Source organism: Schistocerca gregaria, chromosome 9 (genome assembly GCF_023897955.1).
Source record: "Schistocerca gregaria isolate iqSchGreg1 chromosome 9, iqSchGreg1.2, whole genome shotgun sequence".
In the NCBI taxonomy this organism is placed as follows: Eukaryota; Metazoa; Arthropoda; class Insecta; order Orthoptera; family Acrididae; genus Schistocerca; species Schistocerca gregaria.
In genome coordinates this window covers 163,118,641-163,137,950 of record NC_064928.1, presented here as the reverse complement: position 1 = coordinate 163,137,950, position 19,310 = coordinate 163,118,641, and the positions used below count along the sequence as shown (strand labels likewise).

The window sequence follows — 19,310 nt, the reverse complement described above, 5'->3', positions numbered from 1 at the left end:
CCACTAGCAACTTTCTAAGGTGTTCCCTCTTTAGTTCTGTGCATCAGGCTAAGCAATGGTGTTTCATCTTCAGTCCCATGCACTTGTCTGTACACTGGCATTCCATTATCACTAATTACTTAATAGCATGTTAGTCCATTTTTGGAGCACAGTACAATTGTGATTCTGAGTAGCATGGATTTGGCAAGTCCGTGATAGGTTTGCTAAGGTATGTAACACCAGATTTCTACACAGAAGTAACACAATTCCCAAAATGGGTCAGTGGTTTGTGGGTACAGAGTTGATAGGTGACAGTGCTCCGAATGTGTTCTGTCAGGCAATTTTGTTGCGCTCTTCAAACCACTGTAGTATGATTCTGACTTTTTGACATGGACAGTTATCATGCTGGGAGGTGTCACCACCAGGGACATCAAGCAAGAAGGGACGCATGTGGTCCGCGATAATGTTCACATAGTCAACATCTGTAATGGCACCTTTGGTTACTGACACACATTCCATGGAAGCCTAGGTGAATGTTCCACATAGCTTAATACTCCCCTGACCAGCCTGCATAAGTGGCACAATGCATGTTTTGGCAGTCATTCAGCTGGATGACAAATTGTCTGGACATGACCATCAAACTGGTGTAACAAGAAACATGATTCACCTGACATCCATTGATTCACAGTCCAATCTTAATGACCGCATACCAGCTGCACTTGTAACTGATATCACTGATCAACATGGGACCACGTGGGGTTTGTTCTTCAGTGGAAGACCATGTTCAGCAATGTGTGCACGTTCTGTGATGAACATGGACATCCAACACCTCAGACACCCAGTGCCTTGGACCACCTCATGGTTTCACCATCCTTCAACCACTTGGCATAGATGCTCAACACAGTAGGATGATAACAGATGAACAAATTTGCCCTTTAGGAGATGCTTATTCACAGACTCCACTCCATAACAATCTGGCCTTCATCAAGGTTTCTTATGTCAGTGGATTTCACTGTTTGCAGTCATTGTTAGAATGATTCCCCATTTGTCTCTCTCTTTCTGCAAGACAATGTGCATTGGACATAAAATTTTGGCTCAGCAGTGTATACGTAGATATTGAACTTGCCACTTCACTGTCTCCAAAGCTGTGAAGATGACTCTGGATAGCTTAGAGTTATTCATTCTTCTTTATCATTCTCTTTTGCTGTCTTCATTTGACACCTCTGCTTTGAATTTACTTTTTTATGATGGTGGTCCATAATAACAAATTACTTCAAAAACTATAAAAAAATATCATATTACAGTAATAACTTTACCTAGATGTTACACTGTTATTTGCTTACAGTGATGAGTTCAGCTGCCATGCTGTTCTGTGTATTGCTCTGGTGTTGGTTAGTCGTAATGTTGTATTAGGACTGATGGAAACTTTTGTTGCTGTTTCATTTGGAAACAGTGTAATTTTTACTACAAAAATATGTTTTATGAGAACACAAATATATTTGAAGAAAATTACATTTTTTTGACTTTCTAATTTCCTGATAAAATAAGTCAGTTTCTGGACATTCCTATGATGTCATGAATCAGTAAATTATCAGTCAGACACTGAGGACCACAAGACATCTTATACGTTTCCTGATGTATCTCATTAACAAATAAAGTTATAGGAAATGGTTTTCTCTGATTCTAGAGCTCAGAAACCTATGTGTGGTGAATGCAAGTAAAACATTTTATCGGTCCTATAATGTAGGTGGATAGACAAAAACTACTCAACAAGCAGCGGCAGGATGACATATGTATAAAAGGCATTATGCATGCAAGCTTCTGGAGCCAGTGGCTCCTCCTCCTGGCAGAAGAGTTGAAGGGGAAGGAACAGTGGCGAAGGATAAGACTGTTGAGGCTTAGGAGAGGTGGTAGAGTTCAAAAAAGTAACCCAGGATGCCAGATCAGGGGAGACTTATTGGACAGATTAGTGGGAAAGACTGATTTTTGGGGACTATACTGGGAGAGATTTGAAAATCAGAGAGCTTAAAAGTAGAAGATAGGGTAGTATCTTTTTGTACTCATTCTGTTGCCTGCCAACCACTCCCTTCCTCCCTTTCCCTCTTCCCACACTGTAGTGTGTTCTGTTTGGGAGCAGTTATAAATGCCATGCTGTCCATAGTATCCACCGCAACTGCTGTGAGGATTCCTTTCAAATCTAGCATTGCTATTTTTGGCCTTGATGCAGGTCACAGTAACCACTCACATTTAGAAGCCATCTGTTGAAATTTTACATCAACATCCATAATCGGCAAACCACTGTGACGTGCATGACAGAAGGTACTTTCCGATGTACCAGTTACTAGGGCTCCCTTCCATTTTATTTGCACATGGAGAGTGTCACTAATGATTGCTTGAACATGTCTGTGCACACTGTCATTAGTCTATTCTTGTCCTTGGGATCTCTATGGGAGTGATCTGCTGGGGTTATAGTATATTCATAGATTCATCACTTAAATCTGATTCTTGGAACTTTTTAGCTTTCTTAGAATAGTTTACATCTCTCTCTGCCTGTTCAGTTTCTTCAACATCTCTGTGACATTCTCCCAAACAAACCTGTGGTCAAATATGCTGCTCTTCTTTGTATATGTTTAGTATCGCCCATTAGTTCCTTTTTGTATGGGTCCCATTCCATGGAGCATGGCCTGACAGGAAGTCTGATACTCGATTTCAAAATATTTCTGTCATAGCCTGTTTTTGGCGTCACCAGATGTAGAACTATTTCTTTGAAACTTAGACTCTAACTGTTCCCTGCTGCTTTGTGTTATCAGATTTAGAGTTCCTATCAGACTTTGTCATTATCTTATATGTGTTGTGAGAACTTTGAACAGACAGTTATTTTTTTAAGCGGCTCAAGAACTTTACTCTAACAGTTTTTCTCTGAAGTGTGTTTAAAACTTATTATCAGAGTTGTTCTCCTATCTTTTAGAACTGAGGCTCAGTACAGCACTTCGTTTTTCTCATTACCAGACAGGTGGAATGTTTCTATGTTGTATTCAGAAGACTTCATTTGGGTTTTTTTCTTTAGTAAAATAGTTCAGAACTGCAGAACTTTGTTTTTTCCTTCCAAGGCTGAAAGACTGACTGTGCTTAAACAAACAAGTTTAGTTTGTTTCATGCTTCTCAAGATTTGTCAATATTAAGTTGAAGTGTGTTCCTCTCTATTTAAATAATTTTTTTTTGTTTTGCTGAGCTATTTGTGCACCGCCTACAGCAGACACTTCGGATAACACAAGCATTTTATTTGCGATATCCTTTGTAATCTAATTACACTTCCCTAGTGTTCTACCAAAGAACCAAAGGCTGCTGCCTGATACACCTACTAAGCCTAACTGGTCATTTCATGTTCCTATGTATTGTTACATATGTGTATTTGTGTGAGTTAACCGATTCCAACTGTGAATCAGTCCATATTTCTGGATTTCCAGATAGCATTTGACATGGTGCCTCAGTGTAGGCTGTTAAAGAAGGTAGAGGAATATGGAATAGGTTCACAGATATGTGAGTAGTGGCTTGAAGACTTCTCGAGTTGTTGTACCCAGTATGTTGCCCTCAATGGTGAGTTCATCAGAGACAAGGGTACCGTCAGGAGGAAAGTTGATAGGACTGCTGTTATTCTCCATATACTTAAATGACTTTGTGGGCAGGGTGGGCAGCCGTCTGTGATTGTTTGTTGAGGTGTATGGTTAGGTGTAGAAGTTGAGTGACTGTAGGATGATACAAAATGACCTTGACAAAATTTCTACTTGGTGTGATAAATGTCAGCTAGCTCTAAATGTAGAAAAATGTAAGTTAGTGCATATGAGTAGGAAAACAGACCCATAATGTTTGTATACAGCATTAATAGTATCTTCCTTGATGGAGTAATGTCATTTAAATATCTGACCATAACAATGCAAAGTGATACAAAGTGGAACAAGCATGTGAAGACTGTGCTAAGGAAGGTGAACATTCTACTTCAATTTATTGGTATAGTTCTAGGAAAGTCTGGTTTTTTGTAAAGGAGACTCCATACATGATGCTAGTTTGATGTGTTTTTGAATATTGCTTAAGTGTTTGGGAGCCACACCAGGTTGAATTAAAGGAAAACGTTGAAGTAATTCAGAGGTGGGCTGCTAGATTTGCTACTGGTAAGTTCGAACAACATGCAAGTGTTACAGAGATGCTCCGGGAACTCAAATGGGAATTTCTGGAGGGAAGGTGACATTCTTTTTAGGGGAATGCTATTGACAAAATTTGGGGATCTGGCATTTGAAGCTGGCCCCAGAATGATTCTGTTGCCTCCAATGTACATTGCACAGAAGGACCATGAAGATAAGATGCAAGAAATTGCGGTTGATATGGAGCCATATAAATAGTCTCTTTTTCCTTGCTCTGTTTGTGAGTGGAATGGGAAAGAAAATTAGTAGTAGTGGTACGGGGTACACTTTACTGTGCGCCATAAGTTAGATTCGGGAGTATCAGTATAGATGTAGATTGGTATTGTAATTAAAAGATACTACTTTCTCAATTTTGGGAAGAGTGCAGTTTTACATTACTGAGCATTTAAAGCAAGTTTCCAATTTTTGCACCACTTTGAAATCTTACCGGTATCCAATGGAATATTTGAGTGATTTTTACAGCCCATACTAAATTATGGATAATGACATTATGTGCAATAACTCATTGGTTATACTAATATTGTCGACATGGTAATTAATATACAGCTTCCCTAGGATGCACTTGAAGTTCCTTCTACATGTATGGATAACTCTCCATCTGAGATAACAAGCTGTATCCTTCCTACTAAAGGGGTTGGTGTGAGTGGTGGATCAGCTCGTCCAGTGGATACCCTATGGACAGATACGAATAACTTTTATTGACTTCAGTACATGATGAAGTGAGCCACCACACCTCTTTCTTGTCCCCGGCTGATGCTGAGATGTGGGTGGCTTCTGCCCTGGCTGCTGCGTCGGCACTGTACTTCGCTGATGGAAGCCGCATGGTAGTTCAGCAGCCTTTAGGGAACACAGCCATTGACTTCAACAGTGAAGTCCTATCCTCAGTGTCGTAGAGCCTGCACGGCCCCTCTCTCTGCTCGCGTTACTGCGGCAGTATGCGAAGACTGCCATGCACAGGGTACGACCACAGCTGGCATGGTGGCAGCGAGCTCTACTAAGAACTCAGTGTCAACAACAGCAGCAGCAGCAGCAGCAGCAGGCACAGACAGCAAGTTGGTGGGGCTGTGACACTGAGTCCTGTGTAGGACTTAGTGCCGGTGGCAGCTGCACCCTAGTCTCGAACCCACGGCTGCTTCTGGTGGTGGCCCATCAATCTCGCTCTCCGGCATAGCCCTGGTGCTGTGGTAGTGCTGCTGGATTTTGGTGACAAGAAATGATCCTCTACCTCGAAATTCAGACTGAATCGTGTGCCTGTGGCACTGATTTGTTTCACTAAAACGTATCTAATGAAGTCACCCATAACTTGCCTTGGTGTGGTGGCATCACCCTGTTACACTGTTACATTGACAGCTGCTGACTTGAAGCTGTTAATGCAATACTCCGTGTTAGCTTACACACTACTGCTCATTAATTTTGCTAAAGACCTATAACTTTTGTTCAAAGACGAATAGCGGAACTACACTGTCCTCTTACACAGAGAAGACCCAGTCCTTTAGGTCTTGCCCTGGTCCAGTTCTCTATTGTAATTACTTCCACCCTTAATCTGTAAAACAAGTATGTAATACTACATCGGATAGCCCCAACTATTATGCAAATAACTATATTAATTTCTGGCTCCACAAATATGTCTTTCATCCCTTGTTTAGAGAATCGAATCTACAGGAACTTGAATTACCACTGCATCGGGTTTTTGCTCGGCTCGTCATTTCAGATGTGTAAGTGGTAGGCAGAGCAAAATCGGAGGCCCTGTGGTGCTAGAATTGAGACACTCAAGGCCACAGTCGCCTGGCCTGTCTGTCTCATATCGAAACTGTTCCACACACTGCGACAATACGCTGCAGTGATCCATCCCTCCTAAGATGTTAACATCTGACTTAATGAATAGTCCAGGCTCAGTTCACATGTGTTGTTAAGTAAGGTAAGGTTTTCATTTGAAAATTTCTATAGAGGTTTGTCTGGTCAATACTGCTGTTACTGTTACTATGTTACTTTCAACGGAGTAACTCCTTTCATAGTAACTGGTAAATGAAACATGGGTTCCGTAATTTCACACATCCTACTGTTGATTAATATACCTCACAATTCTACATGCTGTGCTCCCTTGAATATTCCTTGCTCATAATAAATAGCACCCACCGCCACATTGTTGCACACAGAGTATATCCTTTCTTTGAAAGTATAGTTGTGATTTGATCACTTCTTCCTGTCAAGGTTGTCCCTCCGCTTTACCCCCAAAGAGTTGAACAAGGCAAGTGCTTCCACTCATGGCAAGCTCGCAAGTTGATATATGGTGACTACCCCACTCTTGACATTGCTGGAGCTTACCCTTGGTCATTGTGACACGTCATTACTAATCTTCCGCTAATAGTAGCACCCCTTCCTCTCTCGTCTGTACAGATTTTGCAACTGTCGCAGTTTCGCCAGATAAGTTAGCACCATACAACACCTAACACCACGTATTTGCACGCCACTGGTGTCTTCAGGGGAATATGTACAACCACATTATTCGACGTCACACCCGCCGTGGCATTATGGTAGTAGTACAGCCAGTTCCAGCTGTTCGCTCGACCACTAGCTGGAATTCCAGTGGTAAACAGCAAATGGGACTTAACTGCCTTTGATGGACAGCTGCTTGCAAATTCATCAACTCTACTCATGTGCCTACCAGATCCTGTAGTGACCGCAATAACCTCATCATCGTTTATCTGGCATCTAGTACCTGCACCAAGTTCAAAATTCCTGTTCGGATTGGTAGCCGAAGCCCTGGCATAATCCATGACTTCCTGAGTGAACTGTTGAAGCATGCATGTTCAACACGCTGCTGCGCAAACTGTGGCAAGACGGCGCGTGGCTACCCCGCGCAGCACCAAGTCTTGGGAGGCCTCTGAACAGTCGCGGAATGCTAATTGCTAGTAACAAACATAACTATTAAAAACAGACAAAAAACGAGTTCATCACTGACCTTGGCTTAATTGTGATATACTCATGGTGCTGATTGTGAATGGATGAGTGAAACTGAGGTGTTATCAAAAGTGTTTATGACTGACGTCAGACATAGTATATTGATCCGATGTTGACTTCTCTGTTGTCATGCTGATGATGTCAAATGCGTTTAAAGAAATTTTCTTCGACCACACGGCCTGTCCTCCATTGTAAGCCTAGCTGCAGCTGCACAGGATTCAGTGAACATCTGCAATATGCTGATGAATTGACTTGCCATTCATGCGTGTCACATGTCTGGCAAATTTGAGTTTTCTGCATTCACACAAGAGCTGTTAAGCTGCAGTAACATGTTTTGTCAAAACTATACAATCTTATCTCAAGAATGACTATTGGAATGGAAGTTGCCCGTGAACTGGGAACTATGCATTAAATATCTACCTATGTGATGGATCGAATCTTAAAATGTCAAGAGGCTACAGCTAGACAGGATTCAATAAATGCATGGTATTCAGGACAAACCGACAGCTGCCTTACGTACATATAAGATGTAGCTATTTCCAGTACCCGATTCTGTTTCCTTTTGGTTAACAACATGCATGTTACTGTGGTTCAGCCAAGGACCAAATTCGAATTGGTGACCTCCATTTCACCGCCTTAGTCCCACCTGCAGAAGGAGGTCGGCCAGACAGATTTTCTATTTTTATTTAGGTATACAGGCTGACAAATATAGAACTGTGTGAAATAAAGTCGTCATAACTTCTGAAAAGTTTATCAAGGAAGCCCACTTTCATTTGGGTGGGTTCGGCAGTAAGCAAAATTGGTTCATTTGGGGGACTGAGAATCCGTATTTCGCGATCCAGAAGTTTCTTCACCCTCGACAGATGACTGTATGGTGTACAATGTCCAGTCATGTAATAATCGGTGCAATGTTCCTTGATGGCACAGTGACTTACCGAACGGTACATGAAGGTTTTGGAAGATGATTTCATCCCCATTATCCAGAGTGACACTGACTTCGACAAGATGTGGTTCATGAAAGACAGAGCTCGACTCCATCGAAGCAGGAGAGTGTTTGATGTCCTGGAGCAGTACTTTGGAGACCGCATTCTGGCTCTGGGGTAGCCAGAGGCCACTGGCAAGGGCCTCGATTGACCGCCATGTTCTGCGGATCTGAACACATGCGACTCCTTTTTGTGGGGCTATATTAAAGACCAGGTGTACAGCAATAACCCAAAAACCATAGCCGAGCTGAAAACAGCTATTCAGGAGGTCATCGACAGCATCAATGTTCCGATACCTTGGTGCGTCATGCAGAATTTCGCTATGTCTGTCCGGATCATCGCCAGTGATGGCGGGCATATCGAACGTGTCATAACCTAAATCCGCATACCTGTAATGATGTTCATATGTTGAATAAAGTGTTTTCACTAACTAATTTACGTTTTTTTCATGTAATTGAATAATTGTCACCGTGTATCAATTTTAGACACGCCGGATTTGGACACGTGTCTTCTATCGCCGCCAACTAGTGGCATTCAGCAACTTTGCGGTACAGTTATTACTTATTTGTTCAAATTCAAGTAAGTTTCTTAAGAACTAGTTTATAATTTTTTTATTCAGTGACACACACATAAACGCACAGATGACTACAAACTCAAGACAGAATCGTCGCTGTCAAGGCAATGTGTTTACTTCCTCCCCAGGTGTCAGCGTGACAGCGGAAAGCAGATCGCACGTCGCGGGCAGTCAGTTACAATGGCTCACTGGAAGCTGTCAGTTCGAGAGAGAGTCGTCGCTCTGATCGAAGGGGGCAAACATTCGATTAGATGTGCCGGTAGGAGCCAGGGCGTGCCGCACACTACCGCAAACAGATGGTGGAGGAATTATGTCAAAAGAGGCACTACCGGCAGAATTCCCGGCTCAGGCAGGAAGAGGCGGAGCACACAGCAGGAGGACACTGAGCTCGTGCGTAAGAGCCGGCAGCTTCCTTTCCTAAGCGCGAAGCAGTTGCGGCGAGAGACCAACTTCCCTGCTTCCAGTGACACGGTTCGCCGGAGGCTGAGGGAAGCGGAAGTGTGTAAGGTAACAGCTTAAATGTGATCAAAAAATTTATAAAATTTTTTAGATTTAACTGTAACCGTAGTTTTCAAGTTATGTTAAATCACTTTGATTATTATTAAGAGAAAATTAAGAGGTCGTGTGTAGGGAGCCACGGACAGTGTGAACGTAAAAACTCAGCGAGGTAGTGTGCACCTGAAGTAACGATGGGCCGCGAAGGAAGAGGGAGCACATTCGAACAGCGACAGCTAATAATTTTTCACCATGCTAAAGGCGAAAGGTGTAAAATTGCTGGGGTGTTACAAATGAAGAAAAGTATAGTTTAAGATATAATTAGAGGATCCCGGGAGGAAGATAGAGTTGACAATCCTCCAAAATATACGAAAAAAGTTACCTATTCAAAAATGCAGATAAAAATGCACTTGACGCCTTCCTGAGAGGCAATTTCTACTCCTTTCGAATTAATAATAAAAGTGTAGACCAGATGTGGCTTGAATTCAAACAAATAGTATCGGCAGCCATTGAGAGATTTATACCAAATAAATTAACAAACGATGGAGCTGATCCTCCTTGGTACACAAAACGAGTCAGAACACTGTTGCAGAAATAACGAAACAAACATGCCAAATTTAAACAGACTCAAAATTCTCAAGATTGGCGATCTGGACTTCAATGTGACATGGTTATAATAGTTTCCACAACGAAACTTTGTCTCGAAATCTGGCAGAAAATCCAAAGAGATTCGGGTCGTATGTGAAGTATGCTAGCGGAAAGACACAGTCGATACCTTCTCTGCGTGACAGAAATGGAAATACTATCGACGAAACTGCTACCAAAGCAAAGACACTAAACAAGGCCTTCCGAAATTCCTTCACCAAAGAAGACGAAATAATTATTCCGGAATTCGAATTAAGAACAGCTGCCAACGTGAGTAACGTAGAAGTAGATATCCTCGGAGTAGTGAAGCAACTTAAATCACTTAATAAAACAAGCCTTCTGATCGAGACTGTATCGTCAGGTTCCTTCCACAGTATGCTGATGCAGTACTTAACAATCATATTCGAGACATATTTCTGGCGTTCCCCAAGGTAATGTTATACGTCCTCTGCTGTCCCTTACGTATAAAAACGAGTTTGGGGACAATCTGAGCAGCCGTTTTCGGATGTTTGCACACACGTTGTCGCTTATCAACTAGTAAAGTCGTCATAAGATCAAAACAAATTGCAAAACCATTTATAAAAGATATCTGTATGGTGCGAAATTTGGCAATTAACCCTAAATAACGAATAGTGTGAGGCCATCCACACGAGTGCTAAAAGGAATCCGTTAAATGTCGGTTACACGCCAAATCACTCAAATATAAAGGCCGTAAGTTCAACTAAATACTTACAATTACAGTTACGAACAATGTAAATTGGAACACTTAGAAAATGCATCAGATCTATTAAGGAGACTACCTACATTATGCTTGTCCTTGCTCTTTTAGAATACTGCTGGGGAGTGTGGGATGCTTGCGAGATAGGATTGACGGAGTTCATCGAGAAAGTTCACAGAAGGGTAGCACGTTTTGTATTATAGCGAAATAGGGGAGAGAGTGTCACTAAAATGATACAGATGCAGAGGAATGTTGTCGCGAATTTCCAGTCACCAGCCTTCTCCTCAGAATGCGAAAATGCGAAAATATCTTGTTGACGCCGCCCTACATAGGGAGAAACGATCATCATCATAAAATAAGCGAAATGAGAGGTCGCACCGAAAGATATTGGCGTTCGTTTTTTCCGCGCGCTGTACCAAGTTGGAATAATAGAGAATTATTGTGAAGGTGGTCCGATGAACCCTCTGTCAGGCACTTAAATGTAATTTGCAGAGTATCGATGTAGATGTAGAATCTATCGCGTACGGGGGGACGTCCAAGAACGTTTTCCTTGCGAGAAGAGAGTTATATCTTCAGAAAAACGGAAAAGGATCGCAACGTATGTGCTCCAAAACTCACTTATGAGATTGACAAAGGTATCTGAAGAAAGTGCAGCCCGAAACAATACGTGCTCAGAACAGGCAACTTTCACGGCCGGCCGCATTGCAAAACGGAAGGTCTTGATAAAAGAAAGGGAATACTGTCAAGTATGGCGGTGGACATGTAATGGTGTGCGAGTGCATGTCGGCGAGTGGAGTTGGTGAACCGGTTTTTATTGAGGGTAAAATGAACTAATTTCAGTATTTCGTAATACTTGTGGTATAATTTGCAAAAGAGCGCGGAAAACATGCTAATTGGGAAACATTTGAAGTTTTTTAAAAATAATGTCCCGAAACATACTGCCTGGAATCTGAGACACATAATGTAAATGAATAGAAATATAATTAGTATTACAGTCACTAACTTCATACACTGTTATTTAATAATACCGTACCTGTTAAATTCATTATCCTAAAGCTATAAACTTACTCCTAACTCCTTTGAAACTTTTTTGAATAATCTTGTGTAAATATTACCGTTAGTGAAAGATTGTCGTAAGTATGTTTAGTGGAAAAGAGACAGCTTCAAATTGATTAGTGTGGATATAAAGTTGGCGGTGCTATTTCATTTAATGCTTCAAATCTTGAGATTACTTTCACTTAATCTCATTTGTATAAGTTGCATTAGCAGGTAACTACAAAATTTGAAGATGGTAGTCATTGTGCTACCTCAGAATCTCACAGCTTGCAGAACATCCTGATTCCATGTAGAATTTCGAAAATTAGTTGAAATAAATTAAATTCATTCCAGTAAAAGTTAAATTACTTCAGAAAGAATAAAAGTAAATTGCTCCTTCAGAGCTAGCGACCACAAATCTTTGTGGAATTAGTACCTTATTCAGAGGGACTTTCCAATGGTAAGTGCCAGTGTACAAGCCGTTCGCTACTGTGGTAAGAGTAAAACTAAAAGGAAGGCAGTGAAGTGCTTATTCATTGCAATATCCTATGTTCTGTGCCGAAAATATTGCATATCTATACCTATTATCATCACGCTTCGGATACAGTATAAAAAGAGGTGCCTAAATTAACAATGGTAGCCATTGAGCTACCTCAGGCCAGACAAACGTGTGGGTCCTGAAGAGGAGCAGCAGCCATTTCAGTAGTTGCAGGGGCAACAGTCTGGATGATTGACTGATCTGGTCTTGTAACACTAACCAAAACGGCCTTGCGTGTGCTGGTACTGCGAACGGCTGAAAGCAAGGGGAAACTACGGCTGTAATTTTTTCCGAGGGCATGCAGCTTTACTGTATGGATAAATGATGATGGCGTCCTCTTGGGTAAAATATTCCGGAGGTAAAATAGTCCCCCATTCGGATCTCCGGGCGGGTACTACTCAAGAGGACGTCGTTATCAGGAGAAAGAAGCCGATCTCGGGGAAGATCAGTTTGGATTCCGTAGAAATATGGGAACACGTGAGGCAATACTGACCCTACGACTTACCTTAGAAGCTAGATTAAGGAAAGGCAAACATTCGTTTCTAGCATTTGTAGAATTGGAGAAAGCTTTTGACAATGTTGACTGGAATACTCTCAAAGTCTGAAGGTGGCAGGGGTAAAATACAGGGGGCGAAAGGCTATTTACAATTTGTACAGAAACTAGATAGCAGAGGATATAAGATGAACAACAACAAAAGGAAAACGAGGATGATGGAATGTAGTCGAATTAAGTCGGGTGATGCTGAGGGAATCATATTAGGAAATGAGACACTTAAAGTAGTAAAGGAGTTTCGCTATTTGGGGAGCAAAATAATATAATGGTCGAAGTAGAGAGGATATAAAATGTAGACTGGTAATGGCAAGGAAAGCGTTTCTGAAGAAGAGAAACTTGTTAACATAGAATATAGATTTAAGTATTTGTATGGAGTGTAGCCATGTATGGAAGTGAAACATGGACGATAAATAGTTTAGACAAGAAGAGAATAGAAGCTTTAGAAATGTGGTTCTACAGAAGAATGCTGAAGATTAGATGGGCAGATCACATAACTTATGAGGAGGTATTGAGTAGGATTGGGGAGAAGTTTGTGGCACAGCTTGACAAGAAGAAGGGATCGGTTAGTAGGACATGTTCTGGGGCATCAAGGGATCACCAATTTAGTATTGGAGGGCAGCGTGGAGGCTAAAAATCGTAGAGGGAGAACAAGAGACGAATACACCAAGCAGATCGAGAAGCATGCAGGCTGTAGTACGTACTGGAAGATGAAGAAGCTTGCACAGGATAGAGTAGCATGGAGAGCTGCATCAAACCAGTCTCAGGACTGAAGACCACAACAACAACAAATTAATAAAATTCCCTTAGGTTGCACATGGTGAAATCGGTAATTAATATTGTTAGTGAGGAAAATAGAAACTGTTAAAAACTGAAGCGACAAAAACCATTGAACACCGATATCTACATATATAGTTGCCGGTAGTATCACGTACACGAGCTATAAGAATGTACTGCATAGGCGGAACTGTCATTTGTACTCAGGTGATTTGTGTGCAAAATCGTCCGTCGTGATTATGGCTGCACGACAGGAATTAAGACTTTGAACGCGAAATGGTAGTTGGAGCTAGACTCGTGTGGCATTACATTTCGGAAATTGTTAGGTAATTCAATAGTCCGAGATCCACAGTGTCTAGAATGTGACGAGAATACCAAATTTCATGCATTACTTCTCACCATGGACAATGCAGTTGTCGATGACTTGCATTTAACAACCAACAACAGCTGTCTTTGCGTAGACTTGTCAGTGGCGACAGACGAGCAACACGGAGTGAAATAACCGCAGGAATCAATGTGCAACCTACGACAGTGCGGCGAAATTGGGTGTTAACGGGCTATGGCAGCAGACGACCGACGCGAGTGCCGTTGCTGATAGCACCACATCGCCTGCAGCGCGTCTCCTAAACTTGTGACCATATCGGTTGGACTCTGGACACCTGGAAAACTGTGGCCTCATCAGATGAGTCTAGATTTCAGTTGGTAAGACCCGTGTGGCGCAGACTCCATGCAACCAAGTTGTTAACAAGGCATTGTGCAAGCTGGTAGTGGCTCCATAATGGTGCAGCAGGGTTGTGAAGCATATACTGCTTCAAACATTATGAATCACCTCGAAGGGAACGATCTTTTGATATGTAATCAGCATGGTTTCAGAAAACATCGTTCTTGTGCAACGCAGCTAGCTCTTTATTCGCACGACAGGGGATCTCAAGTTGATAGCGTATTTCTAGATTTCCGGAAAGCTTTTGAAACGGTTCCCCACAAGCGACTTCTAATCAAGCTGCGGGCCTATGGGGTATCGTCTCAGTTGTGCGACTGGATTCGTGATTTCCTGTCAGGAAGGTCGCAGTTCGTAGTAATAGACGGCAAATCATCGAGTAAAACTGAAGTGATATCAGATGTTCCCCAGGGAAGCGTCCTGGGACCTCTGCTGTTCCTGATCTATATAAATGACCTGGGTGACAAGCTGAGCAGTTCTCTTAGGTTGTTCGCCGGTGATGCTGTAATTTATCGTCTAGTAAGGTCATCCGAAGACCAGTATCAGTTGCAAAGCGATTTAGAAAAGATTGCTGTATGGTGTGGCAGGTGGCAGTTGACGCTAAATAACGAAAAGTGTGAGGTGATCCACATGAGTTCCAAAAGATATACGTTGGAATTCGATTACTCGATAAATAGTACAATTCTCAAGGCTGTCAATTCAACTAAGTAACTGGGTGTTAAAATTACGAACAACTTCAGTTGGAAAGACCACATAGATAATATTGTGGGGAAGGCGAGCCAAAGGTTGCGTTTCATTGGCAGGACACTTAGAAGATGCAACAAGTCCACTAAAGAGAAAGCTTACACTACACTCGTTCGTCCTCTGTTAGAATATTGCGGTGCTATGTGGGATCCTTATCAGGTGGGATTGACGGAGGACATCGAAAGGGTGCAAGAAAGGGCAGCTCGTTTTGTATTATCACGTAATAGGGAGAGAGTGTGGCAGATACGATACGCGAGTTGGGATGGAAGGCATTAAAGCAAAGACGTTTTCCGTCGCGGCGAGATCTATTTCAGTCACCAACTTTCTCTTCCGAATGCGAAACTATTTCGTTGAGCCCAACCTACATAGGTAGGAATGATCATCAAATAAGAGCTCGAACAGAAAGGTTTAGGTGTTCGTTTTTCCCGCGCGCTGTTCAGGAGTGGAATGGTAGAGAGATAGTATGATTGTGGCTCGATGAACCCTCTGCCAAGCACTTAAATGTGAAGTGCAGAGTAATTATGTAGATGTAGACTGTTTTTATATGGAGTGGACGTGTCCCAACTGAACCCATCAATGACTAAATGCTATGTTTGGCTACGTGGAGACCATTTGCAGCCATTCATAGGCTTCATGTTCCTAAACGACGATAGAATTTTCGTGGATGACAATGCGCTATGTCCCCGGGTCACAATTGTTCACAATCGGTTTGAAGAACATTCTGGATAAATCGAGTGATTGCTTTACGCACCCAGACCACCCGAGAAGCATCCCACAGAACATTTAAGGGACATATTCGAGAGGTCAGTTCGTGCACAAAATCCTCCACTGTCAACACATCCGCAATTATGGATGGTTATACGGTGTGTTACAAAAAAGGACGGCCAAACTTTCAGGAAACAATCCTCACACACAAAGAAAGAAAATATATTATGTGGACATGTGTTCGGAAACGCTTACTTTCCATGTTAGAGCTCATTTTATTACTTCTCTTCAAATCACATTAATCAGGGAATGTAAACACACAGCAACAGGACTTACCAGCGTGACTTCAAACACTTTGTTACAGGAAATGTTCAAAATGTCCTCCGTTAGCGAGGATACATGCATCCACCCTCCGTCGCATGGAATCCCTGATGCGCTGATGCAGCCCTGGAGAATGGCGTACTGTATCACAGCCGTCCACAATACTATCACGATGAGTCTCTACATATGGTACCTTGGTTGCGTAGACAAGAGCTTTCAAATGCCCCATAAATGAAAGTCAAGAGGGTTGAGGTCAGGAGAGCGTGGAGGCCATGGAATTGGTGCGCCTCTACCAATCCATCGGTCACCGAATCTGTTGTTGAGAAGCGTACGAACACTTCGACTGAAATGTGCACGAGCTCCATGGTGCATGAACCTCATGTTGTGTCGTACTTGTAAAGGCACATGTTCTAGCAGCACAGGTAGAGTATCCCGTATGAAATCATGATAACGTGCTCCATTGAGCGTAGGTAGAACAACATGGGGCCCAGTCAAGACATCACCAACAATGCCTGCCCAAACGTTCACAGAAAATCTGTGTTGATGACGTGATTGCACAATTGCGTGCGGATTCCCGTCAGCCCGCACATGTTGATTGTGAAAATTTACAATTTGATCACAATTTGATCACAATTTGATTTACAATTTGATCACGTTGGAATATCCGTAAAGCGAACATTTGCACTGAAATGAGGATTTACACATTGTTCGATGAACCATTCGCAGAAGTGTACCCGTGGAGGCCAATCAGCTGCTGATAGTGCCTGCACACGCTGTACACGGTACGGAAACAACTGGTTCTCCCGTAGCACTCTCCATACAGTGACATGGTCAACGTTACCTTGTACAGCAGCAACTTCTCTGACGCTGACATTAGGGTTATAGTCAACTGCACGAAGAATTGCCTCGTATTGCAGGTGTCCTCGTCGTTCTAGGTCTTCCCCAGTCGCGGGTCATAGGCTGGAATGTTCCGTGCTCCCTAAGACGCCGATCAATTGCTTCGAACGTCTTCCTGACGGGACACCTTCGTTCTGGAAATCTGTCTCTGTACAAAAGTACCGCGCCACGGCTATTGCCCCGTGCTAATCCGTATATCAAATGGGCATCTGCCAACTCCACATTTGTAAACATTGCACTGACTGCAAAACCACGTTCGTGATGAGCACTAACCTCTTGATGCTATGTACTAATATGCTTAATGCTAGTACTGTAGAGCAATGAGTCGCATGTCAATACAGGCACCGAAGTCAACATTACCTTCCTTCAATTGGGCCAACTGGCGGTGAACCGAGGAAGTACAGTACATACTGATGAAACTAAAATGAACTCTAACATGGAAATTAAGCGTTTCCGGACACATGTCCACATAACATCTTTTCTTTATTTGTGTGTGAGGAATGTTTCCTGAAAGTTTGGCCGTATCTTTTTGTAACACCCTGCAGAGACAGCATGGCTCAAAATTTCTGCAGGAGACTTCCAACGAATTGCGAAGTCCGTGTCGCTTCGAGTTTCTGCACTGCGTCAGACAAAAGGTGGTCAGATACTATATTAGGAGATACGCCATTAATTTGTCATCTCAGTGTTTAGTGCAGATTAAATGCCACTGCTCAACAATGTCACTTCCTTTCTGTGGGAAGAGAGAGGTTGGCGCCTTAGACGATGTTTTTGTGACAAGGCGAGACAGAGGCCGGGTCGCCTGGCGCTCTGCCATACGAAAAGAGCGAGACTGCCGCCTGTTTTTACACAGCGCCGTACTTCGTAGAATTGAGTGAACTCTTTATAGCAGCCAGTACGCCCACATATTGAAGAATGTGATGCTGTCATCAGCGCGAATGCATCTTTCAGCAAGACCATTCACCTGTGCATTAGCCCGCATTTGTTCAGCAACAGCTGTCTGGCATGGACTCAACAGCATAGCTTGACCGACAAAGGCTGCTGATATGAACCGAATGAAATACTTGGGCGGTGGTTATATGGACACTATCAGGTAGCTGGCTACAGATGCAAACGGTTAACGCAGACACCCTTCGGCAATCATGCCTGAGAGGAAGTTGCCTCTTCTGGCAGTTACATCGAATGCCGCCTAGATTCCACGCTAAGATGCATAATTGATGTCAGAAATGATGGGGGGATTCTAGACAAGATATTACAGCAGTGAAAGCTCTCGTTACTTGTTCCTCTGCACAATTTTCTGTCAGTGAGAGCTAGTGGGAACTAACTTGGCAATGAAAAAATATTGAACACGACGAAATAAAAATAGGATAGGTTACCTTCACATTACCCTTTTAGTTGTAATACGTTTCTCTTAATTTTTTTTTGCATATTACTTTCATATTTCAATTACTCTCTGCCTGAATACATAAAAGTAATTGATCATTAGCTCCTTTTTATTAAGAATAGCGTTGTTTTATTTATTTATTTTTCAAATTCATCTCTCTCTTCCCCTTTATTACCTTTTCTGCAACCCCAAAAGTATCTAAACATTTCTTCTAGTATTAATTCACTTTTAATTACCCCTCCTACCTTCCCCACTCTCTCTTTCCCTCCCTACCTCCCTCCCTCTCTCAAACCTATTTATAGGGACCTAGCTCACCCAGATTACCTCCGAAAGTGTCTACATGGGCGAACACAGACTCGTAACGAGTCATTCAATAACATTATCTGGACACGAGTGCACAAAAATGTTTTTTAGGGCTCAGTACACTAACGGGCAAGTTAGTGATGCTGTATTAACATTTAATAATGGAAACATGGGAAGAGTAAGAGTACTAAAACATCTTAACGTCACTCCAGGCTACCATACTGTAAACGGATTGAAGTTATTGGACAATTTGAGACTCGCTAAGGCACAGCGTGCAGCTGACTTCATCACCAAACAGGGAACATCAGTCAGAAGAATGAAACTTTCAGAACAGGAAGCTGCTAAAGATGATGATGATGCTGACTATGCTGCTGGATGTTTTTGACATTTTAAACTGTAAATGTGATTTTCTCAAAATGAAATTTTTATGCTTTGTGTTCCTTTATATCAAAAACTACTTTTGATAGCTATAAGAAACTTTCGCAGCTATTTAACTATGATATACTGCACGTACTAAAGTACAACTATGGCAATACTTTGAATAGATAGATGTCTACGGCATTATATGTACAATAATTTGTAATAAAAACAGCATAATAGAAAATACATTACCACACATCAAAAAAGTTTTGCATCACCCCAGTTTCCAGAACTCCTGAAGATAGACATTGACTGTGGATATTGGTTCATAGACTCAGGCCGTTGGACTGTTCAGAGATGTCACTAAACCCGCCCAAAGATGTAAACAACCATGCATGAGCTCCAGTCATTACACCAGGAAGGAGGT

General features: G+C 42.2%; 1 protein-coding gene across 1 annotated transcript in view; it reads left to right on the top strand.

Moving 5' to 3' along the window:
- Nucleotides 1-19,310, top strand: part of LOC126291562 (uncharacterized) — a 194,908-nt gene that overhangs the window by 154,375 nt on the left and 21,223 nt on the right. Inside the window, exon 9 of the mRNA XM_049985078.1 lies at nt 8,825-9,203. Coding sequence (XP_049841035.1) covers nt 8,825-9,203 — 379 coding nt within the window. The remainder of the gene's footprint in view (nt 1-8,824; nt 9,204-19,310) is intronic.